This window comes from Rhinatrema bivittatum, chromosome 1, assembly GCF_901001135.1.
Source record: "Rhinatrema bivittatum chromosome 1, aRhiBiv1.1, whole genome shotgun sequence".
NCBI lineage: Eukaryota > Metazoa > Chordata > Amphibia > Gymnophiona > Rhinatrematidae > Rhinatrema > Rhinatrema bivittatum.
The window spans coordinates 74,827,901-74,841,680 of NC_042615.1; the positions used below are offsets into that span (position 1 = coordinate 74,827,901).

At 42.1% G+C, this 13,780-nt stretch overlaps 1 protein-coding gene across 1 annotated transcript in view; it reads right to left on the reverse strand.

Moving 5' to 3' along the window:
• FSTL5 (follistatin like 5) overlaps positions 1–13,780 on the reverse strand; it is a 1,290,346-nt gene that overhangs the window by 387,978 nt on the left and 888,588 nt on the right. The window contains 3 exon segments of the mRNA XM_029618151.1: positions 8,677–8,754; positions 8,756–8,785; positions 8,787–8,844. Of these exon segments, the coding sequence (XP_029474011.1) occupies positions 8,677–8,754; positions 8,756–8,785; positions 8,787–8,844 (166 nt within the window).

Here is a 13,780-nt window from a genome sequence, read left to right on the forward strand (position 1 = left end):
CCCTATATGAGCCTTGCAGGAGTGCTTGATGTACTGCACTTAAACCTGTGAATGTCATGAGTCTACAACACACAGCTGAAACAAGAGGGATGACAATGAGCCTTCAGGATATATATTGCTCATCACACTGTTTGTCAGTGCAAGGCAAACCCCCTCAGAGTTCTGGCATTATGACTAGTTGCAGAAGTGCAGTGATGAGTTTCATGAAGTTTTATTGATGTCATTGGCTAGTGGATTTCTGAAAAGTTACTGTATACAGATTCCTGAGAACATATTTGCTGATAACTTGGAATAGCTGAACAATTCAACTGCCGCATGTGATTTTTTTTCTCATTGTTCCAGCTGTCACTTTTCTTTTCAGAAAACTAACTCTCAAAGACAGCTATTATTATTTATTTGACTTGACTGACCGCCATTCTGTTTATGAACTACGATAGCAGAAAATAAAAGGGGAATAGAGTGTGAATCTTACCAAATGCCTAAATGGACACCAGGTGTGGAATTATCTGAAACTAACTAATGCCTACCATCATTTATTGCCTAATAATTGTAGTTATTTTAAGGATAGGTTTGTGTGAATTGTTAAAAAAGGAAAAGTAAATAGGTGAATATAAAAATATAATATCAACTTTTAATTTAGATTTGGAAAAAGAAGAACAGAAATGTTTAGTTTTACAAAAATGCACAAAGGGCCCTATATAATAATTATTTTTCCTACCCTGGGTAAACAGCCTGCCTGAAAATTATCACCAAACCTCAGAGCATCCACAAAGTACAGTGTGTGTGGGGTTCACAATATGTATACTTTTAGCTGATTTTAAAACTAATATTCTTGAGGGGTACTTGAGAAGCGGTGTTTAGGTTGGGGGAGTATAATTACACACATTGGTGAATTTTAAAAGTCCAGCATGCACCAAAACCAAGAGATACGCGAGTATGTCTGACCAGTGCACACTGCACAGATTTAAAACGGTGTCTGAATATCTGCGTATTTTCTTGTATGTGCACAAATAAAAAGGTGCAAAAAAGGGGAGGAGAATGGGCATGGACTTGGCGGGACAGGGGCTTTTCAGGACTTTAACATGAAATCTGCGTGTATATACATGCACAAGCCCGCACGCCTGGGTCCCATGCTTTGTAACTTTATTGCTGCTATGAACGGTGTGTAAGTAATAAAATAAAAAATTCTAGGCTAGTCACAGGGGTTTTAAGGATTGGTGCTAACAGGGCAAAAGGGAGGCTACTAAATTAGGATTTTTAGGAAGTCATATCCCTTTCGTGGACGAACTGGAAAAGAACTGGGGAAACTGGTAATTGTGATGGTGCTCATGTCTGTGAAAATCCCCACACTTATGCGGTAGATGCAGCATTTGCATGCATACGCTTGCGTCCATACACGTGCATACAGCCTATTTTATATCATGTGTGCATATATGCGTGCATGTTATAATAGAAACTCGTCCTTTGGCACAAGCCAGCGTACATGTGCACCAACACATTGGTATCAAAGTTATTGTCACAGAGTGACATTTTCAAATCTGTGCATATACTGTTTCCTCTTCTATTCCTGCAGAAAAAGGAAGGTGCAAAGAACATGGGAATATTTGGGGCCATGTACCCATGTAAGCAAATTCTCAAAGTTCATAGTTTTCCTTTGAAAGTTGCTTACCAGGTCCAGGGATGAACAAGTACCCACAGACCTTCCATCTAGGTAGGCAAGTAAACATTTCCCCCAAAGTGGGAGGAAACCTTTAGCATGCAGAATCTAACATTTTGAAAAAAGACCTTTTTGTGAATTTTTTAATGTCCTTAATATTTTCCATAAAGGATATTCAGATTATTTTTCAATGCATTTGTAAGTTTTATAATTATGTTGTCAAATCAGCGGATGTGGTAACTGTAGAGCCCTACTTTAGAATACTTATTTCAAAATATTAGATTAAGTTCAGAAAAGCAGATTTCTCTTGTGTAACAATTCCTGAATTTCAAGATTGAAAAGAAAACAGCTAAGTAACAGGGTCATTCATCAAAATGCGTTAGAACATACCAACATAACAACATAAAATATGCCATACTGGGTCAGACCAAGAGTCCATTAAGCTCAGTATCCTTTCTCCATCAGTGGCCAATCCAAGTCACACGTACCTGGCAATTACTAAAACATGAAATAAATCCCATGCTACTAATGCTGGCAATAATCAGTGACTATTCCCTGTTGATTAATAGCAGATTATGGACTTCTCCTCCAGGAACTTATCCAACCCTTTTTTAAACCCAGCTACATTAGCTGCCTTAACACATCCTCTGGCAATGAATTCCAAAGCTTAATTGTGAGTTGAGAGAAAACTAATTTTCAACAATTTCTTTTAAATGTGCTACTTGCTAACTTCATGGAGTGCCCCCTAGTTATTACATTATTGAAAAGGGTAAATAACCATTTCACATTTACCTGTTCATATTATTTGACTCCTTTCCGGAGTCAAATATCCATTGAGAGACCTCACTGCACAATGTTAATATCCATAAAGAGACATCACTGCACAATGTAAATAAGTTACCTCTGTAAATTTTTACGCTACTATCCTTATTTCCTTCCTCTCCCAGTTCTACAACCTTGTTTTATTGTAACTTTTGCTTCCGTTGCACTTGTTAAAAGAACAGTTTTTGCACCCCCTGTTATATGTAAACCGGCATGATATGATCTTATCATGAATGCCGGTATAGAAAAACCTTAAATAAAATAAAAATAAAAATTTTTAGACCCTATCATATCCCCCCCTCAGCCTTCTCTTCTCCAAGCTGAACAGTTCAAACCTCTTCAGCCTTTCCTCATAGGGGAGTCATTCCATGCCCTTTATCATTTTGGTTGCCCTTCTCTGTACTTTCTCCAGTGCAACTACCGTATTTTTCACTCCATAAGACGCACTTTTTTTCCCCCAAAAGTGGAGGGAAAATGTATGTGCGTCTTATGGAGCGAATATAAAAAAAAAAACCAAACAAAAATCTAACAAACCCCCCCCCCCCCGACTCCCCCAAGACCTGCCGACTTAATTTCCTACAACCCCCCACCCTCCTGACCCCCCCCCAAGACCTGCCGACTTAATTTCCTACAACCCCCCACCCTCCTGACCCCCCCAAGACCTGCCGACTTAATTTCCTACAACCCCCCACCCTCCTGACCCCCCCCCAAGACCTGCCGACTTAATTTCCTACAACCCCCCACCCTCCTGACCCCCCCCCCCCCAGACCTGCCAAACGTCCCTGGGGGTCCAGCGGGGGTCCAGGAGCGGTCCGGGAACGATCTCCTGGGCGTGAGCTGTCGGCTGCCAGTAAACAAAATGGCGCCGACGGCCCTTTGCCCTCACTATGTCACTGGGACTGACCGCTGCTATTGGTCGGTCTCAGTGACATAGTGAGGGCAAAGGGCCGTCGGCGCCATTTTGATTACTGGCAGCCGACGGCCCAAGCCCAGGACACCGCTCCTGGACCCCCGCTGGACCACCAGGGACATTTGGCAGGTCTTGGGGGGGTCAGGAGGGTGGGGGGTTGTAGGAAATTAAGTCGGCAGGTCAGGAGGGTGGGGGGTTGTAGGAAATTAAGTCGGCAGGTCTTGGGGGGGGGTCAGGAGGGTGGGGGGTTGTAGGAAATTAAGTCGACAGGTCTTGGGGGGGTCAGGAGGGTGGGGGGTTGTAGGAAATTAAGTTGGCAGGTCTTGGGGGGTCAGGAGGGTGGGGGTTGTTAATTTAAAGGGTTGGGATGGGGGTTTTTTTTGGGGGGAGGGGTTCCCAGAGAAAGAAAAGTTTTCTGATCTGGGGAGTGGACCGAAATGGCCCTCCCCAGACCCGAAAACAAAATGGGGAGAAAAAAAAAAGCTATGCACTCCCCTAATTTGCTCCATAAGACGCCCAGACACAGAGCCGGTTTAGCACAATTTTTTTTTTTTTTTTTATTTTCCCCATCTGAATCCTAGGTGCGTCTTATGGTCAGGTGCATCTTATGGAGCAAAAAATACGGTATATCTTTTTTGAGATGCAGTGACCAGAATTTCACACAGTATTCAAAGTGTGGTCTAACCATTAAGCGATACAGAGGCACTATGATTTCCTCCGTTTTATTTGCCATTCACTTCCTAATAATTCCTCATTCTGTTTGCTTTTTCTACCACTGCAACACACTGAGCCACCACTTTCAATGTAATATCAACTAGAGATGTGAATTGTGTGCCAGATTGTCTTAACGATCAGATTCGGCTGGGGGGGGGGGGGGCGGGGAAATCTGATCGTTAAGATATGTGTTTGTTCTTAATAGTTCTTAAATGATTTATTTTATGTACACCTTAATTTCTTTTGTCTGTAAAGCCTGTTGCTAATGTATTGTTTAATGTAAACCGAAGTGATGTATTTTTTTACGTATCACGGTATATAAAAATCACTAAATAAATAAGTAAATAAATAAATGTGAATTGGAATCGTTTCCGATTCCAATTCACATCGCTAATTTTGTTTTTAGGGAGGCCCGTGCCGCTAAAAAAAACAAAACCCACCCGACCCTTTAAATCGACCCCACCCTCCCGACCTCCCCAAAACCTTTTAAAATTACCTGGTGGTCCAGGGGGGCCTCGGGGGGCCTCGGGGAGAGGAGAGATCCAGGGGGGCCTCAGGGACAGATTTCCCATTCCCAGGCATCAGCTGTTCTAAAAAAATGGCGCCGATGCCCCTTTGCCCTTACCATGTGACAGGGTATCCGTGCCATTGGCCGGCCCCTGTCACATGGTAGGAGCACTGGATGGCCGGTGCCATCTTTAAAGATGGCGACGGCCATCTTTACGATGGCGGCGGCCATCTTTAAAGATGGCGCCGGCCAGCCAGTGCTCCTACCATGTGACAGGGGCCGACCAATGGCACGGATACCCTGTCATATGGTAAGGGCAAAGGGCCATCAGCGCCATCTTTATGAGTGGCAGCCGATGGCCTGAGATCACTCCCGAGACCACCATTAGACCACCAGGTATGTTTTGGGGGGATCGGGAGGGTGGGGGAAGCTAAGGGGTCATTTTTAAAGGGTCGGGTGGGTTTTTTTTTTTTATCAGGCCATCGGCGCCATTTTTGAGTGGCAGCCAAAATGGCGCCGATGGACCGAGAGCGGGAGATCGGTCCCCGCGCCCCCACTGGACCACCAGGTACTCGTAAAAAGTTTTGGGGGGGTTCGGGAGGGTGGGGTAAGGTAAGGGATTTGTTTTATAGGGTCGGGGTGGGTTTAGGGGTTTTTTTGGTGTGCTGGTTTTCCCCGCCCTCTCCCCTCCCCCGATTTACGATTTTTCACGATAAATCGGGGAAATTTCTATTGTATCGCGACTCTTAATGATTTTTGGTGATTTAAAATATATCTGACGATTGTTTTAAATCGTCAAAAAACGATTCACATTCTTAGTCTTTATTATTTTTTTTAAATGGTGTGTTGTGTGCCGCAGCTGCCTGCAGCCGCGAACCCCTACCTGAACCACGGCTTGGGCCGCCACAGCAGCACCGGGGAACCCAGGCCATTCATCCCGCACCTCGCCGCACCTCCCCGCTGTGATGGCCAGTGGTGGAGATTCCCCAAGCCTCCCCTCGCGGCGTTGCGCCGTTCTGCAGGGCTTCCAGGATCCAAGATAGCTGCCCTGTCCTTAGGCGTGAGGCCGCACCTCCTTGGCTGATTTAAAGGGGCCTCATCCACCAAATTGCCTGCACCTGTTTCTAATGGACTAGACCAGAGGAAGTATAAAAGGAGACTTCCTCTGGTCACTGCTTGACTTGGCAACTTGTTTGCTACGAGTCTGCTCACTCCGGTGAGTCTCCTGGTGCTTCAGTTCCTGGTTCCCGATTCCTGCTTCTTCTTGGTGATTCCTCGGTGTGTGACTTCAGACTAGCAAGTGGTGATTCCTCAGTGTGTGACTTCGGACCGGCAAGCGGTGATTCCTCGGTGTGTGACTCCGGACTGGCAAGCGGTGATCCTCTGGTACTCGACCTCGGACTTTTCTCGGACCATCCTCCTTCAAGGGCCCACCTAAGTCCCAGCATCCCAGGTCCCTACATGCTCCTCCCAGGGGGACCACGGGCTTCCAGTGGTGAAGATCCAGCTGGCCCTTGCATCGACCTCATGCCTCGCTGACCTCTCAAAGGTCCACCTAAGTCCAAGCGGCCCAGGTCCCTACGGGCTCCTCCGGGGGGGGGGGGGGGGCAAGGGCTTCCAATGGCAAAGATCCAGTTGGCCCTTGCACCAACTCCACGCCTCTTTGACCTCTCAAAGGTCCATCCAAGTCACCTGCGGTGAAGATCCAGCCAGTTCCAACTTCTTTCCACCTCGCCATCTGATGGGGGAACCTGAGGAGCCATCTCCTAAGGTCGTACCAACTTCCCCGTTGGTCCAAGGGTTCACGATCCCTCCTGGTCAATACATGGTGGATAGACAGATTGGATTTAGTCTGGTTTTTGGGCTGTTTTATTTATGTGGATGTGTAGAGAATGTGATTGGCCTTATGTAGAACATTATTAAGGTAACTAATAAATATCTTTTGCATTTTGTGAGTTATGACTGACTCTCAGATTTGATTATTTGATGTCAAATTAATATATTGAGAGTAACATGTAATTTCACCCATACTAGTTTACCTCATATGAGGTGCTAAAGATCCATCCTATTGCAGCCACCCATCTAGAAAACTCAAAGATGACTATCTCCAAAAATATGTAAATAAGAACAAAGACCCTTCTTATTGATATTTAACCATTAAAGTGGCCACTCATAAGAGGCACTTCCGGTATTGATTAAACCTTAATTTGCCTTATGCTTAATCATATGCCAATAGGTTGTTTATATATAGTATTGGTTTTTTGTTGTTTTTTTTTAATTGCAAGTAAAATGTAACTTATCTTAACTTTATCGATGACAACAAATACTTGATAAGGAGTTGTCATTGTCATTCACAATGTTTATTTGGTCCTGATTTCACCCTTTGCTGTTTTGAACATATCTCAAAAAATAAACAGAGTGAACAATCTCCTTAAATAGTCTGAAAAATGCTACTCCATACATCTCTAACATGATGACTTTCACCATTGAAGACATGAACACAGCACTGATAGCCAACTCTGGGAAGTTGAAAACAATGGCATTTACCCTGAATTTCTCAAGAGCCAGAGACCTAAAATAAAACTGTATCTTCCCAAATTTGCCTTCAGCATCCTTGACTACAGAACAATTCTAGAAATCTGAAATGATTCCATTGTCATTGCTCTCCTAAAACCATGAAAATTATCCACCAGTCTCAATAACTATTGAATGTTTTTGTTCACTATTTAAAAAATGTTCAAATAGATCATCCTAAAACTGATAAAAATGACACTAGAATCTACTCTCTCAAAGGAAAAGATGGACATCAGGAAGGGAAGAATTTGCATTGACAAGATTCTCTGAATCATTTCAAATATTGAGGCAGGGTTTCAGAGACAACTAAAGACTGAAGCCATCTTTACAGGCATATTATCTGTGTATGACACTATCTGTAATGAAGGCTTACTATTAAAATTTTAAGACTCATCCAGATGAGAAACCTCAAGTTCTGGAGGTGGCCGGGAGGCATTTGAATGCAATGAATATGTACCTCTACATGTTTAGCTTTTTAAAGAAATATTTTTATTTGAAAATGCACAGTTAGCAACTATTAGGGATGTGAATCGTGTGCTCGATCGTTTTAACGATCGGGTTCAGCTGGGGGCAGGGGGGAAAATCTGATCTATGTCATAGGGGCCGACCTTCGGCCCCTATGATATAGTGAGGGCAAAGGTAGCGCCGGCACCATTTTGAATACTGGCAATACGGCCGGAGTGCAGGAGGTCGCTCCCGGACCCCCGCTGGACTTTTGGCAAGTCTTGGGGTCAGGAGGCCCCCCCAAGCTGGCCAAAAGTCCCTGGGTGTCCAGCAGGGGTCCAGGAGCGATCTCCTGCACGCAGGCCATATTGCCAATATTCAAAATGGCGCCGGCGCTACCTTTGCCCTGTCACATGGTAAAGGCAAAGGGCCATCGGCGCCATTTTTTTTAGCGCAGCTGGTAGTGTGGGAATGGGAGATCGCTGCCTGTGGCCCCCCTGGACCACCAGGTATGTGTAAAAAGTTTTGGACGGGGTGTCGGGAGAGTGGGGAGGCTAAGGGGGTAATTTTAAAAGGGTCGGGTGGGGTTTTTTTATCGGGCCATCGGCGCCATTTTATATTAGTGGCAGCCAAAATGGGCGCCGATGGCCCGAGAGCGGGAGATCGCGCCGGGACCCCCCCATTGTACCCCCAGGTTAATTTAAAAACATTTTGGGGGGTTGTGCGGGAGGGTTGGGGGATTTGGTTTAAAAGGGTCCGGGGGGGTTTTTCAGGGTTTGTTGTGGTGTGCCGGTTTTCCCACCCTCCCCCTCCCCCGATTTACGATTTTTCATGATAAACTAGGGGAATTTTCTATTGATATGCGACTCTCTAACGATGTTTGACAATTTAAAATATATCTGACAGATTTTTTTAAATCATCAAAAAACGATCACATCCTCTAGCAACTAAAGTTATATTATTTATTTATTTAATTTATTATTTAAAAAGGTTATATACTGTAACCATAGAGCAAAACTATCAGATTGACTTGCTGATTTTACTCACATTGATATCTTCCAAATCCAAGTTATTTAGAATGATATTGTTCCGTCTCCAGATAATAGGAGGTCTCAAGGTTCCTTGAAATGGCACACGTTAAGACAGTACTTTGTCCCTACTGTTACCGCAGTGATGCTTATTTTTTGATCTTCTGGAAGATTCAACTGAACAATTCTGTGAGAGATAAATTGTTGATAAACTTAATGAACAGCCACATTTTGCAAACTAGTAATTGAATTGTTTCAATTTGAATCAAAGAATACGTTTCCAAAGGAATGCATTGAGTGTTAAAAACTGTTTCAATGTAAAGGTCAACCTGGCCATTAATTTAAATTGATTGACAAGTATCAGCTAGGACGAAGTGAGACTTTTCACTTAAAAATGAATTTCAGTGGGATAGTTATACTAAGCATGACATATTTTACCTGAAGCAAGATAAATTATTGAAATGTCAGACCAACATATAACTTCAGCATCTGAATATAAATAAAAAATGTTTTGCTTGCTTGTCATTATGCAGCAGGAAGATAAACAAGTGCAAATATGCATTTAATTTTTCTAATCCATTTTGATGGATCTTAATAAATATCTCCTATGTTAATTACTTTTAGAAGACCATTGAGAACTCATAGAGGAAGAATTCTGAATGAGTACATAACATAGTATGATTTAAAACCCTGCAAAACAAGTTCTGCGCTATGGCATAGCACAGTGGTTCCCAAGCCTATCCTGGGGGATCCTCAGCCAGTCAGGTTTTCAGGATATCCACAATAAATATGCATGAGATAAAAGTTGCATGTTGCAGAGGCAGTGAATGTAAATTTATCTCATTGTGGATATTTTGCAAATCTGACTGTCTAGGAGTCCCCCAGGACAGGTTTGGGAACCATTGGCATAGCACAAAAACATATCACTGTTTGGTTCAGTATCTAGAGCACAGTGGTCTAAAATTAGTGAGCAAAACAAACTGAAATCGTAGAACTAGTGTATTTTGGTTACTGCAGAAATAAACTAATCTGTTATGAAGAGCATGTGAATACAGAATAAGGACAAAATTGGTTTAGGCTTTACATGAAGTTCATTTTAGAGATAAACAGTAGTATTCATCTTCGTATAGTGCAATAGTAAAAAGTTAAATAAAATAATTTGTACTCAAAATATTTAATATGATAGAATTATACTGATTTGCATGGCTCAGAAAAATCCTAGTTCATTAATTCTGCAAATCTTTCAAGGCTTATTAATTGGATACTAAAGTTCTTACACTGTATATAGAATAGCTAATTTACCATATTTTTTAACATCATTGACAAAATAAGAAAATTGCTGTTTTCAGTTTCATAAGTAAGGAAATGATAGGCAGCAATTATTTTTAAAAGTCACTCTTGAGCCCATGTGATTTTTTTTCCAATGAATGAGTTTAGCATTTAATCCATGTTGGTGAAGATTACATTTCTGGGTGTTATGTAATATTATTCAGTATTATAGACTGAGAATCAGTATAGGTTGAAATGTAGTCCTGCAAGTGACTAGTAGGGGAGAAAAAGTTCTAAATTATAATCTTCTTCTTATAGTTTAAGTACTGCTCTCTCAACTGCCCTGTAAACCAGTGATGCTCAACCTAGTCCTCTTGGCACACCTAGCCAGTCAACTTTTGTGAATATCCACAATGAATATTCATGATATATATTTGCATTCAATGGGGGCAGTACATGCAAATCCATCTTAGGCACTCTTATTGTGGATATTCTAAAATTCAAAGTCCTAGATGTGTCCCAAGAGCTGAGTTGAGACTCCCTGCTCTAAACTCCTGTTGGTTCTATTTAGGAGCAGCTAAAAACACAGAATCCTTGACAAGTTACAGAGGGTGCCTTGCATGCAAATTAGGAGGGAACATATTTATGGAAACATTCTAATGTACCCTATATTTGCAAAATCTGAAACTATACATTTTTATTTAAAGAATATTATTTTTACATTTCAGAAGTGTAGGGTGCTACAGCTCATATTTTTAAAACTGTAAAAAGACAATCAATATCAATTTTACTTTAGCTATACTAAAATTCTACTTTTAAATTATCTTCAAAAAGCCACTATGAAAATTATTCATGCTTCATTGTCATTTTGCTTTCTCTAACTCAAGCACTATTATGTATTACTTAGTATTTATGTCAAATCTGCATTCAAAATTAATAGTATGAAGCAAAGTAAAATATTAAACTTCATTAATCTACTCTACATATTGTCACAGTAGGCGGTCAGTTGACATCCAGTGATCACAAGACAGTGTAGTTTAATATGACAACAGAAATGAAGAAGGGTCACAAAAAGATTAGAGACTAGAGCTTCAAGAGTAGAAATAGTGTTTGGATGAGTGGGTACCTTAAAAAAAGGGTGAGAAGATTTTGGTGAAGTAGAAAAATAATAGGCTAAGCTAAAAGGAGTCATTGAAATGGCAAAACATCTTTATACTAGGAAAGTAAATAAACATAAAAGCAGAAAGAAATCAACTTGATTTTCAAAACAGGTGGATAAAATAGGTTAGAGGAAAAAGATTAGCATTCAAAAGATACAAGAGATCTCAGAAAGAGAAAGTTAAGGACAAATATAAATGAAAACCTAAAGGATACAGAGCAGCAAGGGTGTGAATGTAAGAAAAAATTGTTAAGACAGTAAAGCAAGGTGACAGGTAATACTTTCTAGATATTTGTAAGCGTATATGCATACCTTTTCTGAATTTTGAGCAGCTAGCTACCAGAAGAAGCTCCAGCAGAAGCATTGGAAGTCATGGAGGAGATGATGTCCCTCTTAGACAAAGTTTGCTGGATAATTTAAATGAATGTAGCTGGGATTAGGTGCAAGGGGAGGGGGCCAAGTAATTAGAAAATTGAAAGAAGAACAGAGAAGAGTAAACAACTGACATAAAAGCAGTTAGAGAAATAGGGCTGGGACGCCATTAGTAAGACATAACCCAGACTCCAGACTGAATAGTCTGACAGCCAATATGCTGGCAGGGAATTTCTATTTTAAAAGTCTGATCAGCCAGTTGCTAAGGGTTCTTAGTAGTTTGCCACTGTAGAGTAGCAGGAGTAATTCTTTCCCTTCATGGTGTTATGCTAGCTGGAATTTAACCCATTATATGCACGTCTGGAATACCTTGATGACTTAGGGGGTCATTTTCAAAAAATGTATCTAACCACTCCTCCTCCAAGTCTAAATACAATTTGTCCAAACAAAATTGCTGTGTGCATAGACTTAGGGTCTCATTTTCCAAAGCAAAAGTAGCGCAGGCCTGCGCTACTGAAATCAGGGTGGAGTCAGCCCCGGAAGAGGAGGAGTCGGAGGCGTCACCGGGGCTGACTCCACAAGGACAGCACGCCAAGCGGAAAGGTAAGGCCCTTTTCGCTCTCTATTTCGCGGTGCGATCGCTGCTGGACCGCCTCCCCGCTTCGGCCCCCCCCCCCCCGCTTCGGCCCCCCCCCCCCCCCGTTAGCGCGATTTTCTAAAGTATCGCAAGCCTGCGATACTTTAGAAAACGAGGCCCTTAGAAAGATAAAAAAGTCCACTTTAGGGTATGGCCAGCTAGCGAGATAGCACTAACCAAATAATTTGTCATCTAAATGTGGCTGCACAAACAGTTGCCTTAAATATAACCACACAAATTTTGTGTGGTGTAATTTTCATAGATATTCAGTTACAAATTTACCCCTAGATTCATTAAAATGCAATAAGTATTGCATGGATAACGCCCATGATAAGGAAAGGGGTGTGGCTACGATAATTTTAGAATTACTGCACCATCTTAGTGCTTTGCATAGGTGGGGGGTGGGGGAAGAGAGAGTAAAAGAGAGAGAGAGAGAGAGATAATACCCTGGTAGAGAGTCCATCAAGCTATGGTGTGAGAACATTGTAGAAATCTCAACTTTTTGTGACTTTCCTCACTCCAAATCACATCAAATATTCGCCGAGGTCTACTATGCTGTTTGTACATCTCACTGTGCAGGTAAAACTGGCCCCAACACCCTAGATCCCCACCAAAAACTTACCTCAAGTAATCAGCTGGCCCTTCTACAGTGGTATAAAGAGTTGACTACTATGTGTGCCACAATAGAGACTCTCTCTCTCTACTCCACTACCTTTCCCCAAAAATGTCAAAAACAGAATTTGCAATATTTATCGCAAATTGCGTTTTGGTCATTTTGGGCATATCACACAGATTAACGCTAGGAAAAAAGGTGTAGTTATTTCCAGCATTAAAAGCGTGCAATAGCATAATGCACACTATCACATTTTGCAATAATGCCCCTCATTTTCATAAATACTGCCCAAACCCCTCCCCAATCCAGTCTCTTTGAATACATTTGCCAAATTTACATCTGCACTGATAAAAGACCCTGTTAGCTACAGAGTGGCCCATGGAAAAGTAGCCCGCCTCCAATACCAGTGCATTGGAGGCGGGCTATTTTTCCATGGGCCACCGTGTAGTTAGCTGTGGTTGAATATACAAAGTTAACTAGTTAAAATTAACAGGCTGACCATTCTGCTCAGCATCATTTTGAAAATGTACCTTTCAGGCTGTAGAACTAAGTTGTGACCCATAAATATTGTACTTCTGAGAGGTTTGTGCCTGCATTTGTTGCCTAATGTCAAGGAAGAAGAGAAAAGTCATGTCCCTAAATTGAAGAACTTATTGGCAGCAGAACTTCATAGTATGTTTGTGATAGGAGGAAGTGCAAAACTGGGATTGCAAGCCAGAGAGGTGAAAAAGCGGAATGTGTATGATTCAGTTGCCCTGTGCAGAAGACAATAATATCTCATGGGGACGGCAACTTTTTTTAAACAGCTGCATGGGCTAGGGATGTGCATTCATTCCCTATGAATTGGCAATTTGCAACGTATAGGGCCATATTTGTTGTATACGTGGGGAAGCGAAATGTATCACGATTCCCCACGAATACAATGAATCTTCGCCGAATTATTTGGCCATCTAAAGGAGCAAATTTAAACAAATCCCCCACCCTCCTGACCCCCCAAAAGACTTACCAAAACTCCCTGGTGGTCCAGGGGGGGGGGGGGTACGGAAACCATCTCCTGCACTCACACCCTCGGC